Here is a 19,663-nt window from a genome sequence, read left to right as displayed (position 1 = left end):
ATTTTGCGCATCAGGTAGAAGAGATTTTGGGGAATAGCTGGCTGTCCTGCTACAGGCAGGTACCGGCAGCATAGGAAAGAGCAGGAGAGAGGTTCTGGAGTTCAAATTTAGGCTTCTAGATAGGCAATTGATGTGCAGCCCCTCCTCCCGAGGCAGGGTGAGCTCTGGAAACTCAATGATGCAGGAATGAGGCCTTCACGTTCATTAGAAGGCGAGAAGCTTTTTGAGGAAGGGAGAGCTTGTAGTGATGGCATGGGCTGCACCTGAACCAGAATGGCAGCCAGAGTAATTTTTAAACTAGATCCCGAGTTTGTTTGTTTTCTGAATCAACATATTACTGTTTGCTTTTCCCATTCTAAATCCCCTTTCTCCTACTGTTTTCGAGGAAGCTGAGATTTTGTAAGAGTTTGCAAACTTATTTAAATAAAAGAATATGATGGCTGGGCAAGTGTTTCTGCCTTCTTGCTCTTACTGCTGTTTGCCCCCGAGGTAACGTCGTGTGCTTCCTGCACCCTATTCCACATACAATTTCTGACATGATTAAAGCGACTGTGCATGCATGGAAAGGGATAGGGGGTTCATGTGTATTCCAGTGAAGCGGGAGAATGGGGGTTGGTCTAAAAATCCATATAAAGACTGTTCTCGGAGATGCATGGGACATTTCCATTGCCTGATTAAAACATAAATTATGAATATTTTTATTTCTCTGACTTGCTGAAGAACATTTTGCCAGACATTTTTATAAGTCCCGATTAGGGGGTGAATCAAACTTGGCGTGATGGCAGTCGCTGCTTCTGTCAGGGCTTCTTGTTTTTTTCTTTCCGTCTTGTTTTTCTCTGCTGTTTCTCTCTCGCTCTCTCTCTCTCTGCCTCTGTTTCCTCGTGCTTTGCTCTCTTTCTATCTGTCTTCCTTGCCTTCCGCCCACGGAACTGGGGATTCTCCCGGGTGTCTCTGTTTTTAAGTTCGCGTTACACTTTTCTGATATTGGTGTCCTAGTTACCTAGTTTCCTGTCTTCAAGGCTAGACTGGCAGCCTAAATAAGATCTCCTCATCCTGCATCCCAGCCCCTCTGGCCCTCATCTCCCTGGGCCCATTCTTATCTTGCAGCTGCCTGTGGGCTGCTAATCAGGAGAGTCTGAAATATCGGAAAGGGCTTTTCTTGGCTCCTGCACAAAGAATTTAGAGTTGTGGGGTGACCTGTGGGATATCTTGAATCTCCTGTCCCATGGGGCATTAGGCAAGAGACGATAGTGGTCTCCTAGCCAGTGGCAATTCTTGCAGTTCTCCTTCCCATAATGCTGTAGGTTGCACAGTTTTCATTGCGATAATCCCCATGAGAGTGCAGAGATCCTCGACGATCCCTGGAACAGTCACAGAGTATGTGACAAATGCAGAAACCACTTGGGCATCGTTTCATTTGTAGAAACGAAATAATTCTAGGTTTTTACAATTTTTTTTTCTTTTTTTTGTTTTGCTGTTGTCTCCTTTTGGCCATCTCTGCCGCCCCTTCCCCAGAGGGTTTCCTGGGTCAAGGGCAAGAGAGTTGCCTACCTTCCTAGCCTGGCAACTCAGCCCAGAAACCGGTGGTGCCATGAAAAATGCCCCATTTGTGCAACACAGCAGTATTTGCTTTCCCAAAGTGTTATCCTCTGAATAACAAAGAAGGGATTTTTTTTTTTCACTTTATTTATAAAGCAAAATTGCAGGAGACAGGATTCATGGCAAGTTATGAGCAGTGAATTGTTTTTATCACTCACTTTCTCTGGACTTTGTTGTGCGGTTTTTGTTTTTTTTTAATGTTTTCATCAGTTTGTTTTCTGTGGCAGGCTCACAGTGTAACCAAGAAACTTATGTGTCAGGACCTCTGGGCCATCTCAGTTGGCCCTGCCTACTGTCGTTGCAAACCTTACTTCATCTCTGGTCATCCTTCCCTTCAGGCTCGTCTCACCGTTTTCGGTACATGTTTGTATCTGAAGAGAGCATCGGCATCACGCCGCCGATGCACGCAAAGTGTTGCATGCAGAGCCTACTCAGGGGAGGAAATTCGTAAACGTAGAGGGCATGAGGATGAGGTTCACAATAACAAAATGTGCGTGCGAGATCAGGCTGCATTGTTCTGGAAGCCGAATAGACCCTGGGGAGAAGGGGGAGACATAACCCCTGATGCGAGGAGACAGGGCCCTGCGAGTCCAGCTCTGAAACAGATTAGTGATAGGGGGGAAACGGCCAGTAAGACATGGAACAATCCAGGACTTTCCATCTGTGGAGGGACTTCCTCCACCTGTCGCTGGGTTCCACTTTCGGGATAAAAGGAAGGGCAAGAAACTTCTTAAGACTGTGCTGTAGGTTTCTGGTTGGTGCTAAAGGGCTTCCAGTGCAAGGTTCTCAATCCCTAACATCCCTCCCTTTCCTTAATGTTAAAAAGGTGCTGTTAATGTGCCCAGGAATCGTTTCTCAAGACAAATTCTTCCAGAAACTCCAGTCTTGGAACAGTTTTTATTTCTGTATTTTTCCTTCATCAGAGCCCCATAACATCAAAGGTTTGCAGAACTCTATCAGGGCTCAGATAGATTTCATACACTCTGAAAAGCCTCATATGTGGGACACTTTATCAAAATGTGGAATGCAGGGGCCAAAATTGCTAGAGACCTGGCAAGCTTTGTAACTTCCGGGGTCAAGATGTTGTTTAGTTTCATAGGTTTGTTTGTTTTTTTTTTAAGGAAAGCATTCTATCTATATTTGAATGCGAGTGTGTATGTCACAGCTTCCGACTTAGGGTAGGATCAGTGCTAGAACAACTTATAAGCTTCCCTGGAAATCTGACACAACTACTGCTGTGGCACCAGGAACAAAAAACAGCATGCAGCAGCAGGTCGGCCTGCATGTCTTATTTCAGAGTCCTACTTCGCCCACTCAGCAGAGCACTGAAAACGGGGCCTTGCCAATGGGCCATGAGTTTCTCTCAGCAGTGGCTTTCTGAGAACAGTGCTGGCTCTGCTGAACATTTTTCAGGTTCTCCTGGGCCAACCTACCCGCTAGGTCCAAGTGTCACCGGAGCTCTAAAACAAATTGTAAGGTTAGCTGGCTAACTTTAGGACAGCCTTATTGCCTGACCAGAGTTAGATGGATGAGTTAGCCAGCTGACCTTTGTCCTCCCTGATCCTCCCATTCCCTGCCCTAGAGTTATTCGGCTAAGTGGCGTTCATTAGCTGTAGCAGGATAAGTCCAACTTATCCGGCTCCATATTTTCAGGACAGTTCTTGTTTACTCTTGTTTTTACCCCACTACATCATGTTTTATAGTCCTGCTTTTCTTCGAGAAAGCAGAACAGTTTTAGACCACTGTCGACTGATCTCACCATCAATCATGAAAAAGGCTTAGTTCCTTCTTTAAAACAGAAGTACAATTTAAAGAAAACTAGTTGTAATCATATCTCCCCCTCAGCCGTCTCTTCTCCAAGCTGAAAAGTCCTAACCTCTTTAGTCTTTCCTCATAGGGGAGCTGTTCCATTCCCCTTATCATTTTGGTAGCCCTTCTCTGTACCTTCTCCATCGCAATTTTATCTTTTTTGAGATGCAGCGACCAGAATTGTACACAGTATTCAAGGTGGGGTCCCACCATGGAGCGATACAGAGGCATTATGACATTTTCCATTTTATTCACCATTCCCTTCCTAATAATTCCCAACATTCTGTTTGCTTTTTTGACTGCCGCAGCACACTGAACCGACGATTTCAATGTGTTATTCATTATGACGTCTAGATCACTTTCTTGGGTGGTAGCATCTAATATGGAACTTAACATTGTGTAACTATAGCATGGGTTATTTTTCCCTATATGCATCACCTTGCACTTATCCACATTGAATTTCATCTGCCATTTCGATGCCCAATTTTCCAGTCTCACATGGTCTTCCTGTAATTTATCACAATCTGCTTGTGATTTAACTACTCTGAACAATTTTGTATCATCTGCAAATTTGATTACCTCACTCATCATATTTCTTTCCAGATCATTTATAAATAAATTGAAAAGTAAGGGTCCCAATACAGATCCCTGAGGTATTCCACTGCCCACTCCCTTCCACTGAGAAAATTGTTCATTTAATCCTACTCTCTGTTTCCTTTTAGCCAGTTTGTAATCCACGAAAGGACATCGCCACCTATACCATGAATTTTTACTTTTCCTAGAAGCCTCTCATGAGGAACTTTATCAAACGCCTTCTGAAATTCCAAGTACACTACATCTACCGGTTCACCTATATCCACATGTTTATTAACTCCTTCAAAAAAGTGAAGCAGATTTGTGAGGCAAGACTTGCCTTGGGGAAAGCCATGCTGACTTTGTTCCATTAAACCATGTCTTTCCATATGTTCTGTGATTTTGATGCTTAGAACACTTTCCACTATTTTTCCTGGCACTGAAGTCAGGCTAACTGGTCTGTAGTTCCCAGATTGCCTCTGGAGCCCTTTTTAAATATTGGGGTTACATTAGCTATCCTCCAGTCTTCAGGTACAATGGATGATTTTAATGATAGGTTACAAATTTTTATTAATAGGTCTGAAATTTCATTTTTTTAGTTCCTTTAGAAACCTGGGGAGTATACCATCTGGTCCAGGTGATTTTCTACTCTTCAGTTTATCAATCAGGCCTACCACATCTTCTAGGTTCACCGTGATTTGGTTCAGTCCATCTGAATCATTACCCATGAAAAACTTCTCCGGAACGGGTATCTCCCCAATATACTCTTTAGTAAACACCGAAGCAAAGAAATCATTTAATCTTTCCGCGATGGCCTTATCTTCTCTAAGTGCCCCTTTAACCCCTCGATTATCTAACGGTCCAAATGACTCCCTCACAGGCTTTCTGCTTCAGATATATTTTTAAGAGTTTTTACTGTGAGTTTTTGCCTCTACAACCAACTTCTTTTCAAATTCTGTCTTAGCCTGTCTTATCAATGTCTTACATTTAACTTGCCAACATTTATGCATTATCCTATTTTCTTCTGTGGATCCTTCTTCCAATTTTTGAATGAAGATCTTTTGGCTAAAATAGCTTCTTTCACCTCCCCTTTTAACCATGCCGGTAATCGTTTTGCCTTCTTTCCACCTTTTTTAATGTGTGGAATACATCTGGACTGTGCTTCTAGGATGGTATTTTTTTAACAATGACCATGCCTCTTGCACACATTTTACCTTTGTAGCTGTTCCTTTCAGTTTTTTTCTTACAATTTTTCTCATTTTATCAAAGTTTCCCTTTTGAAAGTTTAGCACGAGAGTCGTGGATTTGCTTACTGTCCCCCTTCCAGTCATTAATTCAAATTTGATCAAATTATGGTCACTATTGCCAAGCGGCCCCACCACTGTTACCTCTCTCACCAAATCCTGTCCTCCACTGAGAAATAAATCTAAAATTGCTCCCTCTCTTGTCGGTTTCTGGACCAATTGCTCCATAAAAATGTCATTTATTCCATCCAGGAACTTTAAATCTCTAGCATGTACCAATGATACATTTACCCAGTCAATATTGGGGAGGAGTCGGGGCGGACTCTGCGACAACTTTGCTGATGGTGAAAGGTAAGACTCCTTATTGCCGCCAGTACCGTGCCCAATAGCACCACCTTTCACAGTGGCGCTATTGGGTGCGAAAGCCGGTAGCGATAACACCGCAGTGGTGCGATCGCTGCCACTTTTCGCAGGTCTGCCCCCCCTTACCGCTGGACTCTCTAAGGTCTGTGACCTTCGAAAATCCAGGCCTTAGATAGAAACCAGATGTGTTACATTTTCTTAAGAAACCCCAAAACTCTGCTATTTAAAGACATTATTTCTGGGACTTGGTAGGTAGATAGGAATTGATGGGTGACAACTTGAGATGAATTTAAGAGCTCCTGATTTTATATTTTTTAAACCGGTATCTGATATGTTTTTGTTCTGTTTTAGTATAATTTGTTTTAGGATGTTAGATGTTCTATTCTGTAATCTGCATTGATGAATATTTTGTGGAATCTGAAAGTGTAAATAAATAAATAATTGAAACCAGAAACCAGGAAAAGTTGGCAGAAAAATACAGAAATAGTTCCAATTGCCTTGGGTGCTCATTGGCTTTATTAAAAAGGATTTCCACCTTGATGTGTTGTCTATATATATTACTCCTTTTGAGCTTCAGAAGTAGGCTTTTCTTCAGCACAGTACAAGTATTAAGTGCACTAGTAGTACATTTGAGAGATTGATCTCGTAGTCATGGTTTAAGATAAAAGTTGAGTCACGTTGCAGTATGAGCAAAACAAATCCATTTGGAGACATTACCCTAAGGGAGTAGGTTCAAGAAGCTCATCAGCACTGCTGCTCTTAAATTGCTTTTTTGTGTTTGCTCCCAGTCCTGTAATTTTAGATCCATAGAAACAGAAATCCTAAGGAAAAATGTTAGCTGTGGCTGTGCCTTGACTTGTTCCCCTGTACTCGGGGAGGGGGGGTGGAGTTGAGATGTGCGGTGGCTTCTGGACAGCATCAGCTGAAAGTGCTTCACCCAATACCTGTTGAATTGCTGTCACATCGAAAGCACAAAGAATCATATCCTGCTGCAGAAAGCACTTGCTGTCGTGTTGCCAGTTCATGATCTGATTTGATCAAGTCAGGACACTCACAACTGTTCTCATCATTTAATAATGTGCTTCACTGCCTGGCTTGAAGTGATCATCTGCGCACACTGTAATTGGGGAATGACATGACTCAGAGATTTCTGTCTTTATATTCCAGGGGCCACCCGGGACATTGGTTCGGCACTGACCCGCATGTGTATGCGGCATCGCAGCATCGAGGCAAAGCTAAGATACTTTACTAAGTGAGTGTTAGGCCGTGCATAGCAGGTCGTGCGGGAAGAAACGGGACATGGGATGGATGCAAACTGAAGGAAGAGAATGAAGTGTACAACATAGCATATTGTGGAACATGAGTGATATGACAAGATGTGTGAGGTAGGGCATGGGAAATGTGTGACTGGGAAATGTGGAAGGATGCAGATCATGAGTGACGTGGAGCGTGTGTCACAGTGTGGGATGTTGTGGCAGGATGTGCAGCATGGGAGGCATGGAGTACGTGACAGGACATGAAGCTTGAGTGATGACAGATGGCAGCATTTGGGGCATGCATTACGGGTTATAGGGGGTGTGTGTGGCAGGACATGGAGCATGAGCGATGTGGCATGGATGTGCATGGCAGGACACGGTAGTGTGAGTGACAAGAGGCTTCTCTGATAGATGAAGATACATCAGTCTTTGACTGGCTGTGTGCTGCCTCCTGCATGTCTTATCTTTTGACTCCAGTTATTCCTCTGACTTCTTATGGAACTGCTACATCAGATGAAAGAGATAAATGAATAAAAAGCACTGTTTTTATCCCCTCTCCTATGCAAACACACATCTGATATCTAAAGTGAAGCTGGCTCACCCACTGCAGTTCACACTCATAGCACCAGGAAAGAGGCATTACCTAGGAGTGAAGGTGACCTGTACACACTTAAAGGGGGTTCTTCCAAGGAGCGAGGGTGATGTGCATACCAAAGGGACCAGATGAGGGGCACTGCCCAGGAGCGAGGGTGATGTACATACCAAAGGGGCCAGATGAGGGGCACTGCCCAGGAGTGCGGGTGATGTACATACCAAAGGGGCCAGATGAGGGGCACTGCCCAGGAGCGAGGGTGATGTACATACCAAAGGGGCCAGATGAGGGGCACTGCCCAGGAGCGAGGGTGATGTACATACCAAAGGGACCAGATGAGGGGCACTGCCCAGGAGCGAGGGTGATGTACATACCAAAGGGACCAGATGAGGGGCACTGCCCAGGAGCGAGGGTGATGTACATACCAAAGGGACCAGATGAGGGGCACTGCCCAGGAGCGAGGGTGATGTACATACCAAAGGGACCAGATGAGGGGCACTGTCCAGGAGCGAGGGTGATGTACATACCAAAGGGACCAGATGAGGGGCACTGCCCAGGAGCGAGGGTGATGTACATACCAAAGGGACCAGATGAGGGGCACTGCCCAGGAGCGAGGGTGATGTACATACCAAAGGGACCAGATGAGGGGCACTGCCCAGGAGCGAGGTTGATGTACATACCAAAGGGACCAGATGAGGGGCACTGCCCAGGAGCGAGGGTGATGTACATACCAAAGGGACCAGATGAGGGGCACTGCCCAGGAGCGAGGGTGATGTACATACCAAAGGGACCAGATGAGGGGCACTGCCCAGGAGCGAGGGTGATGTACATACCAAAGGGACCAGATGAGGGGCACTGCCCCGGAGCGAGGGTGATGTACATACCAAAGGGACCAGATGAGGGGCACTGCCCCGGAGCGAGGGTGGTTTGCCTAGCCTAGCACACACCCAGGGGATCAGACAGGGGACAATATCTAAGAGCCAAGGTGATTCACCTTTCTACTAGGTTGCAGCAGTGGTTAGCTGTTAATCAATACCTTTTTCCCAAAGAATAATCCCCCTTCCCTCTTGAATAGTGTCATTGTATATGTACAGGCACATTATAGTGAGCAGTACAGTCCTTAACATGTTTCAAAGGTTTTCAGGAGGCATCCCTCATGTTTGATGCTGCCTCCAGAGGATAGCGAAGGGAAACTAAGATATTTGTTTTCCCTAGGATGGAGCAGTTCTGACATCAAGAGAAAGATACTCTTTACTGAGCATAGAAAGCAGAATAAATACATGAAAATGCACAAAATACAAAGTACGGAATTCTAGTGGCTGCACTGATTGATGGATTCTTTTTATTTTGTGTTTCCTTTTATTGAACCAGCGAAACAATAATCTAAAAATGTTGTAGCATATGAGCTGTCAAGACCACATAGGTCTCTCCTTCAGATATGACTGCAAGGCTGAAGTTAGCATTTACAGTGGCTTGCAAAAGTATTCAACCCCCTAAAAACGTCAGCAGATTTGTGTGGATTACAAATGACACTTACTCAGATTGTTCCAGACAATATGTTTATTGTAAACCAGTATTGAAATCTTTATGCATAATTTCTGGCATGTACTTAGCACCTGCTCCCATGCCAAGTATGCAGGTGCTTTATACTCATAGGACTGCATGTTCAGGGGACATTATCATTATTGATATCTGCATGTCTTGGTTATAGCAATCAGCGGGCCACGATCCTATTCCGTGGTCCTCCACTCTTACCTCTGGCCCAGGCCCAACTAGGCGATTTCCTGGTGTCGCAGCTGGCCTCCTGTGCGGGCACAGGTAATCGCGGCATCTATTCCTGGGCCTTGAATGCGTGTTCCCGGCGCTGGGCTGTCTCTCCTGCACATGGCACACTGCGCTGTGCTGCCTCTGTAGGCCATCCTCTTTCCATGCGGTGGAGGGTTGCTGAAGCCATGGGGCTCAGTCCTCTTAGGGCGCATGCGCCCCAATGGCTCTGCTCTTATGGAGCCAGTGGCGGGAAGTTCCCGGTGGCTTCTCCTGAAGACATCAGCAGCTCTACCCTATAAAAGGGATCCTTGGAAGTTCCAGCCTTGCCTCAGCAATAGGTCAAGTCCTCCTGGAGAAGTGCTTTGCCTGTGTTCTGTTTCCTGGTTTCTGCTGTATTCCTGTGTCTTGTTCGTGGTTCCCTGGCAGTCTGGTCGTCTCCTGAGTTTGTGTCTTTGTGGTTAATCTCTCCCTCTTCTGTCTTCAGTGTCTCGTCTTGCCCCAATGGTTCCTCATTCTCCTTCCTCCTCCTCCTGTTCCCTCATCTCCTTGGATTGGACCTCTGGCTTGACCTCGGACCAGACTTCTGGCATTGTTTGGATTGAACTTCTGGCTTGATCTCAGATTGGACCTTGATGCTGTTTGACCTCCGCCTGCCACTGACCACTGCCTGTTTCCACTTCTGATCGAATGCTGCTGTTATGACTAGTTAGGTTTAGGTGGACCCGTGGACACTGTGGCAGCTGACCACGCCCACGGGGGGAAGGTCCCGTGAGGGGCCACAGGTCAGGCTAGCTCAGGACACACAAACACAGGGATTTGATCTTTTATTAGACAAGGTGATGAAACCACCAGAGGTGGCAGTAGTGAGTAGCAGAAGTAGCTCGGCTGGGCTAGTATCCCTCAGGCGCTCGAACAGCGACTCCTCTGGTAGCAATGCTGTAGTGGAAAGAACTGAGAATAATGAGTACAGTGGAATATGCACAAGCCCCGGTATGGAGAACCCCAGGATATGGAAAGCAGGCCCTCGAGGAGCGAGTACCTGATCCCTGAATGCTGAGAGGCTTGAAGGTAATGTACTCACAAAGTGGTTCCACGTAGGAGATGGCACTAGGGTTGGAACGGAGGCAGGCCCTCGAGGAGCGAGTTCCTGGTTCCAGGGACAGCTCTGAGGTGAAGATGGTATTACTCACTGGTGTTGAAAATAGCGAATTCCTCCAGGCAGAAGTGAGGGTTGGAGCAGGCAGCAAGTCAGGGAACATGGGCCCTCAAGGAGCGAGTACTGGTTTCCTGATAGCGACCTGAAAAGCAAGTGAGGCCCCAAGGAGCGGGTACCCCGTTAGCGTTAAAGAGTCCAATGGGTATTGGAAAAGCAGAGTAGCTGGGTACAGAGAGCGAATCCCATCCATAAGGAATCCCCATGCTAAATCAAAGGCTAGCAAACAGTGTAGGCTTTAAATATCCAGGCAGCGTGACATCATCACAGGGGATGCCCCTGAGGTTCGCGCCAAGCAGGAAATAAGAGTGAGGGCCGCGCGGTGCACGTGCCCTAAGGTACAGCGGGAGCATAGTGGCAGGCAGATGTCGCGGCAGCCAGATTTCCATTCACAGCAAGAGGAGGTGCCAGGATAGAAAGGTAGGTGGAGTGAAGCCATCGAGAAGGGACGGTTGCAACAGTAACCCCCTTCAAAGGGCGGTCTCTGTGGGTACCAGGTTTTGGTTTTCCGGGATGCGAGAGATGAAATTGATGGAGCATCTCTTTGTCAAGGATATTAGCCAGAAGCTCCCAAGAATTTTCTTCGGGGCCAAAACTTTCCCAAGAAAGAAGGTATTCCCAGGTTTTGCCTCGTTTGTGGACATCAAGAATGGCTTCAACCTTGATTTCTAGGTCATCTTCTGCATTGATGACAGGTGGTTCCTGATATTTGGAAGATACACTCTCCTATGTGTCATCTTGTGCCAACTGTGCCAAGCACAAACCTACTTCTGGCCACCTGAGGGTATTGCTGCAACCGCTTCCAGCTCCGGAACAGCCCTGGATGCATATCACTCCTGATTTTGTAGTTGATCTACCCCTTTCTGGAGGTATGAATACCATCTGGGTCACAGTCGACCATGATGAGTGGTTTCAAAAGTGAAACATGAAAAGCGTTATGGATTTTCAATCCAGGTGGTAACTTCAGACTGTAAGTAACATAGCCAAGACGTCGGAGGATTGGAAATGGTCCAACGTAGCGAGGTGCAAATTGAGAGGAGGGTAACTTCAGTCTAAGGTGCTTAGTGGATAGCCAGACTTTGTCACCAGGTTGAAAGACAGGCGCTTTGGAATGATGAGCGTCAGAAAACCTTTTGGCTCGATCACTCGCTTTGAGTAGCATGGCTTTTGTCTGAGTCCAAAGTTGATGGATTTCTTCAGCAGTGGATTGAGCTGCTGGGGACGTCACTGAGAGCTTCAGTGGAAGTGGCGGTGGTGGTAAACGTCCATATACCACTTCAAATGGTGTTGATCCAGTTGATGTTGCTGGATGAGAATTAATGGTGAATTCAGCCCATGGTAACAGTTCGGCCCAGTTATTCTGATGGCAACTCACATAGGCCCGAATGAAATGTTTCAGGGTCCTATTCATCCATTCTGTTTGGCCATTAGATTGAGGATGATAGGCAGATGTACAATCTAGAGAGATGTTGAAGAGTTTGCACAGGGCCTTCCAGTATCTTGCCGTGAACTGTGATCCTCGATCCGAGACTATGTGCTTCGGTAGGCCATGGAGGCGAAAGATATGGACTATGAAGAGCTTCGCAAGTTCCGAGGCTGAGGGTAAGCCAGGCAGTGCCACGAAGTGGGCCATCTTGCTGAAGCAGTTGACTGTGACCCAGATGGTATTCATACCTCCAGAAAGGGGTAGATCAACTATAAAATCAGTAGCGATATGCATCCAGGGCTGTTCCGGAGCTGGAAGCGGTTGCAGCAATCCCCAAGGTTGGCCAGAAGTAGGTTTGTGCTTGGCACAGTTGGCACAAGATGACACATAGGAGAGTGTACCTTCCTTGATAGTTGGCCACCAATAATGCTTCTGTAACTTCAGCAGGGTACGGCGTTGACCAGGATGGCCTGCCAGCTTGGAATCGTGTGCCCAATAGAACACTTTCTTTCTGAGATGCTTTGGCACGATGGTCTTACTAGTGGGCACAGAATGAGTAGCCTCTAAGACGACTTTCTTCGGGTCAATTATGTGCTGCGGCTCTTCCGGAATATCCTCCGAGAGAAAGGAGTGTGATAGGGCATCAGCTCTGGTATTCTTGTCTCCGGGATGATATTTGAGCACGAAGTCAAAGCGGTTGAAAAATAAGGACCATCTAGCTTGTCTATGGTTAAGATGTTGCGCATGGCGGAGATACTCTAGATTCTTATGATCCGTAAACACGGTAATTTGATGTTGAGCACCTTCGAGCCAAGGCCGCCATTCCTCAAATGCCAACTTAATAGCCAGGAGCTCTTTTCACCGATCCCATAATTCTTCTCTGCCAGAGAGAAACGTCGTGAGAAGAAAGAGCAGGGATGTAAGGACTTGGAATCTCCAGTCTGGCTCAGAACAGCTCCCACACCGACGTCAGAGGCATCGACCTCTACAATGAATGGCTTGTTGGGGTCCAGATGACGTAGGCATGGTTCCATGGAAAAGGCAGTCTTTAAATCTTCGAACGCAGAAATGGCCTCCACAGACCATTTAGAAGCATTGGCCCCTTTTCATGTCATTGCAGTCAAGGGCACGGTTAAAGAAGAATAGTTCTTTATAAAGCTTCTATAGTAATTGGTGAACCCCAAAACTCATCTCAGGGCCTTCAGACTGGTAAGTTGGGACCAGTTCTTAATACTTTCTCATTTTTGGGGATCCATTTGGAAGCCATCTTTAGACACAATGTAGCCAAGAAAAGCCATGGAGTCTTTATGGAATTTGCACTTGGATAGCTTGGCATAGAGTTGGTGTTCTCGGAGTCTTAGTAGCACTTGCTTGACATCTTCTAGATGCATAGACAGATTCTGAGAAAATATCAGAATGTCATCTAGGTAAACTACGACACTCGTGTACAACTAATCCCGCAGAATGTCATTCATCATGTTCTGGAACACAGCGGGTGCATTGTACAGGCCGAAGGGCATTACTAAGTACTCAAAATGACCGTCTCGAGTGTTGAAAGCCATTTTCCACTCGTCACCACTGCGAATCCGGACTAAGTTGTAGGCCCCCTTCAGGTCAAGTTTCAAAAATATCTTGGCCCCCTGAAGCTGGTCAAACAGCTCTGAGATTAAAGGCAGGGGGTAGCGGTCTTTAATCGTAATCTTGTTCAGACCTCGATAGTCGATACAAGGACGTAAAGGTTCCGTCCTTCTTCCCCACAAAGAAGAATCTTGCACCCGCTGGTGACTTTGAAGGTCTAATGAAACCTTTCTGTAAATTCTCCTCGATGTACTCTGACATAGCCTTATTCTCTATCACAGAGAGTGGATAGACACGTCCTTTAGGAGATTTAGTGTTTGGTTTCAGCCGAATGGCACAGTCATAAGACCTGTGTGGAGGGAGGATGTCAGCAGCTTCTTTGGAAAACACATCACTGAATGATGCGTATTGAGTCGGCAGTCCTGCCATCACTGGAGTTGTAATCATGCAGAGAACAGGAGAAACTTCCTTAAGGCAACTGCCATGACAACCTGGGCCCCAACGAGAGAGTTCCAAGGAGGCTGATGCCACTGCAACCAGAGTAACCCCAGAACGATAGGGTCCATGGCCTTCTCTAACACAAAGAAGGGAATCAATTCCGTATGGAGGACTCTGGTGCGAAGAGTCACTGGTTCGGTGCGATAAGCCACATCACCGGGCAAAGGCTGTCCATGGATAGATGACAAAAGTAGTGGAGCTTCCAAAGGAACAAGGGGAATCCTCAAATATTCCACTAGGTGTCGAAGTTTAAAGTTACCTCCTGCCCCTGAATCCACAAGGGCAAGAGTTTGGATTGTAGATGGTCCGCAAGTCAGGGAGACTGGTAGAGAGCGCGGAGGAGAAGGTTTAGAAAGGCCTAAGAACTGTCCTCCTGCAGGACTTAGGCCCGTCCATTTTCCGGACGACTAGGGCATGTTGGGACATTGTGACCAGCTTGTCCACAATATATACATAGGCCAAACCTTTTCCAAAGTTTTCTCTCTTTTGAAGTCAAATGACCGCAATCAAGTTGCATCGGTTCTTCTCCACTGGCAACAGGTACTGCTGGAACCATCCGAAGTGCAAGTTTAGTACAAGTCTCCTTCTGAACCAGTCAACCAGTCCTTTAGTAGGCTTGAGTTCTTTCACCTTATCATGAAGCCGGAGGTCAATTCTAGTAGCCAAAGCCACTAGTTCATCCAGCGAGTCAGGTGTCTCACGAGCGGCAAGCTCGTCCTTCAAGCGGGTATTCAGACCTCTGAAGAAGAGAGTTTTCAGGCATCTAGGTTCCCAGCGTAATTCTGTAGCAAGAGTCTTGAACTCTATTGCAAAATCAGCCAGTGGTCGGTTGCCTTGCTTCAGGTCCACCAAATCAGAACCAGCAACAGTCACTCGAGCAGGATCATCATAGACAGATTTAAATAATTCTAAAAATCCATCAGTATCCTGCAGGATTGGATCCTCATGTTCCCACAGCATTCAAGCCCAAGACAAGGCCCTTCCATCAAGATAAGATAGAATATATGTAGTCTTGGTGTAGGCTGTGGGGAAGTGTGCAGGCTGCAATGCGAAATGCATACAGCATTGGTTTAGGAAACCTCTAGTTCTTTGAATCTCTCCAGAGAAAAGAACTGGAGCAGCCAGAGATACCATAGTCTTTATAGTTACTTCAGATAACTGACCTTCATTACTGGAAGTAGTGCCTTGCGTCTTCTGTGCGTGCAGCTGATGGAACGCAGAAGTGAGTTTCTCCAATGCATCTTGTTGTTCAGCAATGCGCAGGGCCAGGCCTGGAATGGCCTGTAAGGCATTGAGATGTGCCGGATCCATGGAATTAGCAATCTGTTAATACTAGTGAGGGTTGGGTGGACCCTTGGACACTGTGGCAGTTGACCATGCCCACAGGGGGAAGGTCCCGTGAGGGGCCACAGGTCAGGCTAGCTCAGGACACACAAACACAGAGATTTGATCTTTTATTAGACAAGGTGATGAAGCCACCAGAGGTGGCAGCAGTGAGCAGCAGAAGTAGCCCTGCTGGGCTAGTATCCCTCAGGCGCTGGAACAGCGACTCCTCCAGTAGCAATGCTGTAGTGGAAAGAACTGAGAATAATGAGTACAGTGGAATATGCACAAGCACCGGTGTGAAGAACCCCAGGATAGGGAGAACAGGCCCTCGAGGAGCGAGTACCTGATCCCTGAGAGCTGAGAGGCTTGAAGGAAATGTACTCTCACAGCGGTTCCACGTAGGAGATGGCACTAGGGCTGGAACGGAGGCAGGCCCTCGAGGAGTGAGTACCTGGTTCCAGGGACAATTCTGAGGTGAAGATGGTATTACTCACTGGTGTTGAAGATAGCAAATTCCTCCAGGCAGAAGTGAGGGTTGGAGTAGGCAGCAAGTCAGGGAACATGGGCCCTCGAGGAGCGAGTACCGGTTTCTTGATAGCGACCTGAAAAGCAAGTAAGGCCCCCGAGGAGCGGGTACCCCGTTAGCATTAAAGAGTCCAATGGGTATTGGAAAAGCAGAGCAGCTGAGTACAGAGAGCGAATCCCATCCGTAAGGAATCCCCTTGCTAACTCAAAGGCTACAGTGTAGGCTTTAAATATCCAGGCAGTGTGACGTCATCACAGGGGGACGCCCCTGAGGTTCACGCCAAGCAGGAAATAAGAGTGAGGGCTGTGAGGCGTGCGCGCCCTAAGGTACAGCGGGAGCATGGCGGGAGGCAGCGCCCAAGCCGGTCTAGGGACGCCGGAGAGGGCGGCAGACAGACGCCGCGGCAGCCAGACTTCCATTCACAGCGAGAGGAGGTGCCAGGAAAGAAAGGTAGGCGGAGTGAAGCCCTCGAGAAGGGACGGTTGCAACAGCTGCCTGCCCAGACCACTGTCTGAACCATGACTCTGTGAGAACTCTGCTTGCCTCAGCCCACAGCCTGAACCTGATCCTGTTTGCGGCTTGTCCCATTGCCACTTTTTCCTATGTGCTGGCCTGCTGCAACTTCCACCCGAAGGATCTTCTTCTCCCCAGAGGCCCACACCTGAGACCAGTTGGCCCCAGCATCCGAGAGCTCAACCTAAGGGGAACATGGGCTGGTATTGGTGAAGCTCCAGTTAGGCCTCTGCTCCCGCCAGCTCCGCCTGCCAATGGTGGGGACCTATGGGGCTCCTCCCCGCAGGTAGTTCCAACTCCCCCTCTGCCTAAGGGTCCATACCTGAACCACAGGTGCATAGAAATTTGTGTGAAAGATAGAGATCCATATTCAAAGAATTTTACACAGGTAAAGATTTGTTTACCTGTGTAAAATTGTGTTTTTAAAATGTTATCCCCACTCTCCATGTAGGGGAAAATGGGCTAAGGTTAGGTCAGGGGAGGGAAAGTGCATACTTGAACGTGCATACTTTGCACATACTTCAAAACAGGTGCAAAATAATCGGATACTTTCCCCCACTGGCTTGGATTTTTAAACGGAAACTCCCTGGAGAGTTTCCCTTTCAAAATGAGCTTGGTCTATCCCACCAGTGGAATAGCAAAGGTCACCGGTGCCCGGGGCCAATACATTTGTATTGTCTCCCCTGCAACCCCCCTCCCTTCCCACCACCATCCTACTTGTAGAAATGCTTATGTCACAGAAAGAGCAGACATTTTAAATAACACTCTCTTCTTGCCTTCTACTTGCGTGCAGCTGAAAAAAATATTTTAAAAGATGCTCTGACCCCCCTCTCCTTTCCCCATTGCTTCCCCTCCCTCGCTACACTGCTGTATCCATATATTGATTGTTGGGGTATTTCTTACACAAGATGAGATGCACTACATTTCTGGATTTGTAGAAGGCCTGTAGGTTTACAGAATGGAGCAGGAATGGCAGTTTGTGGTCATACACATTTGCAAGTCTTGCATTTCTTCTTATTGTAGGGTGGATTGACTCATAGTCCTGTTTCTGGTTAGATAGCAGTTTGTTTCTAATGAGTAGGTTAGAAAGCTTGAGAAGTTGATTGTAGGCTATGATAAGTGGCGTAATGAATGCGTTTCATCCATTTTAAGCATACAATGAAGATCCTTGATAATACCTTTGCAGGATGATATCATGGGTATGTAAATGGTGACAAAGGGCATATGGTTAGTTGATGTATTTTTTGTATTGTAGCAGATTTACTGTGTGGATTTGTCTCATATATTCCATTTCTGTTTCTTAGGCAGGCAGAATGGTCCTGGTGGATGAAGGTGTTGTAGAGAAAAGTGCGGTGTCTATATCTAGTGTCTTTATTCAAATAGATTTAATGTTGTGGGATACCTAGTGTGACTGTAAATTACTGATTTCTTTGTGTGACTGGGATGGAAGCTGGAGTTCTCTAGATATTTGACAATTAGTGGAGAGCTTTTTTGTACATCACAGTTGGTCGTCATCATTTGTACTTAAAAGTCTAAGAAGTTGATCTTAATGGTGGAATGCCCTTAGGTGAGCTTTTTAAAAGGGCGGAAATTGTTGAAGTCCTTGTGGAATAGTTTAAGTGAATGTTTCCCTTCTGTCCAGATGAGAAATATATAATCTGTATATTGGAGTTTTGCCAAAGGTTTGTATGGTTTCTGTTTCAGAACGTCCTCATATAAATTGAGCATAAAGAGGTTGAAAATAATACATACAAATACAAAAGAAAAATATATTTTTGATATTTTTGCTTGATAATATTACATATAGATCAAACAGTGTGAATTTCTTGTAGTTAAGTTGGAATTTTAAGACATGGTACAAGCCAAATGGGAAATGCCAACTATTGCCTAAGAGCACCATCTGCAGTAACCAAAGCTCAGTTTGGGACGGCCACAGGGTTATGCAGCCAGTGCTTGAGCACAGAGGAAAGCAGACAGAATTCTGTCCTAGTGACTTCACTGGTAGGAGAGGAGGACCAAAGAAAAATATTTAAATGGGGAAATTAAACATAGGCTGAAATTAGATAAATGTCAAGACTCCAGCCTCTGTAAGTAGAAGATAAGTTTAGAAGATGTCTGAAAGAATTAACAGCCTTGCAGTGCTGCCCTCGGTCGGTCACTGCTGTCTTGCAGCACTGTCCCTGTCTCACATGGTCATTGTCCTCATCTATTGCTTTCCCCCGTCTTCATCTTGTGCGATCCCCGTTTCATGCTGGCCAGTCACATTCTGCTCTTGCCTTCATTATACGCTTTTACCATCTCGTACTTCCGCTGTTTCACGTAGTCCCTTGTCTCACCACATGGCCATCTGTCTCTCTTCAGTGCCCTCATGGAGAGCCTCATTAACCCGCTTCAGGAGAGGATTGAGGACTGGAAGAAAACTGCCAACCAGCTCGACAAAGATCATGCAAAAGGTAAAAAGCAAGTTCAGAAGGTGACCAGATAAATATTCAGACAGTATAGGTCTAGAAAGAGCCCAAGAGGAATATTTGAAGAGCACATGTCAAGCAGGGCCCCCAGGGGAACCTTCAAATGACATATATTAAGGAGGGCCACTGGGGGAAACTTTTGGATGACATAGGTTAGGGAGGACCCCTAGAGTATACTTGAGAGAGTGTAAGTTGAGGAGAGGTCTAAGGAAATATTTTAAAGGGCACAAGTTTAGGAGAACCCTTAGGGGTGCCTTTGGATCACAAGGAGAGGCCTGAGGGTATCCATTGAATGATGTGGGTCAAAGAAGAGCTAGACGGGATCAACTGAATTATACAGGTTGAGGAAAGACTTAATTACTGTGAGTTGAGGAAGGTTCCTTCCAGCTGTTCAGCTTGGAGAAGAGACGGCTGAGGGGGGATATGATAGAGGTCTTTAAAATCATGAGAGGTCTTGAACAAGTAGATGTGAATCGGTTATTTACATTGTCGGATAATAGAAGGACTAGGGGGACTCCATTAAGTTAGCAAATAGCACATTTAAGACTAATCTGAGAAAATTCTTTTTCACTCAATGCACAATTAAGCTCTGGAATTTGTTGCCAGAGGATGTGGTTAGTGCAGTTAGTGTAACTGAGTTCAAAAAAGGTTTGGATAAGTTCTTGGAGAAGTCCATTAACTGCTATTAATCAAGTTGACTTGAGGAATGGCCTCTGCTATTACTGGCATCAGTGGCATGGGATCTTCTTGGTGTTTGGGTAATTGCCAGGTTCTTGTGGCCTGGTTTTGGCCTCTGTTGGAAACAGGATGCTGGGCTTGATGGACCATTGGTCTGACCCGGCATGGCAATTTCTTATGTTCTTAATGTGGGTCGAGGAAGAGCCCTAGTTGAACCTTTTGTATAGCAACTGG

At 46.3% G+C, this 19,663-nt stretch overlaps 1 protein-coding gene across 4 annotated transcripts in view; it reads left to right on the top strand.

The window, feature by feature from the left end:
• The window catches only part of MTSS2 (MTSS I-BAR domain containing 2), a 271,361-nt gene that overhangs the window by 165,832 nt on the left and 85,866 nt on the right, over positions 1 to 19,663 (top strand). For all 4 annotated transcript variants that reach the window (XM_029609227.1, XM_029609225.1, XM_029609226.1 and 1 more), the window contains exons 4-5: positions 6,756 to 6,840; positions 18,645 to 18,736. In XM_029609227.1, coding sequence (XP_029465087.1) covers positions 6,756 to 6,840; positions 18,645 to 18,736 — 177 coding nt within the window. The remainder of the gene's footprint in view (positions 1 to 6,755; positions 6,841 to 18,644; positions 18,737 to 19,663) is intronic.

The sequence above is a fragment of the Rhinatrema bivittatum genome, chromosome 7 (genome assembly GCF_901001135.1).
Source record: "Rhinatrema bivittatum chromosome 7, aRhiBiv1.1, whole genome shotgun sequence".
Classification (NCBI taxonomy): domain Eukaryota; kingdom Metazoa; phylum Chordata; class Amphibia; order Gymnophiona; family Rhinatrematidae; genus Rhinatrema; species Rhinatrema bivittatum.
Note: the sequence above shows the minus strand (reverse complement) of the source record. Positions and strands in the feature narration are given on the sequence as shown.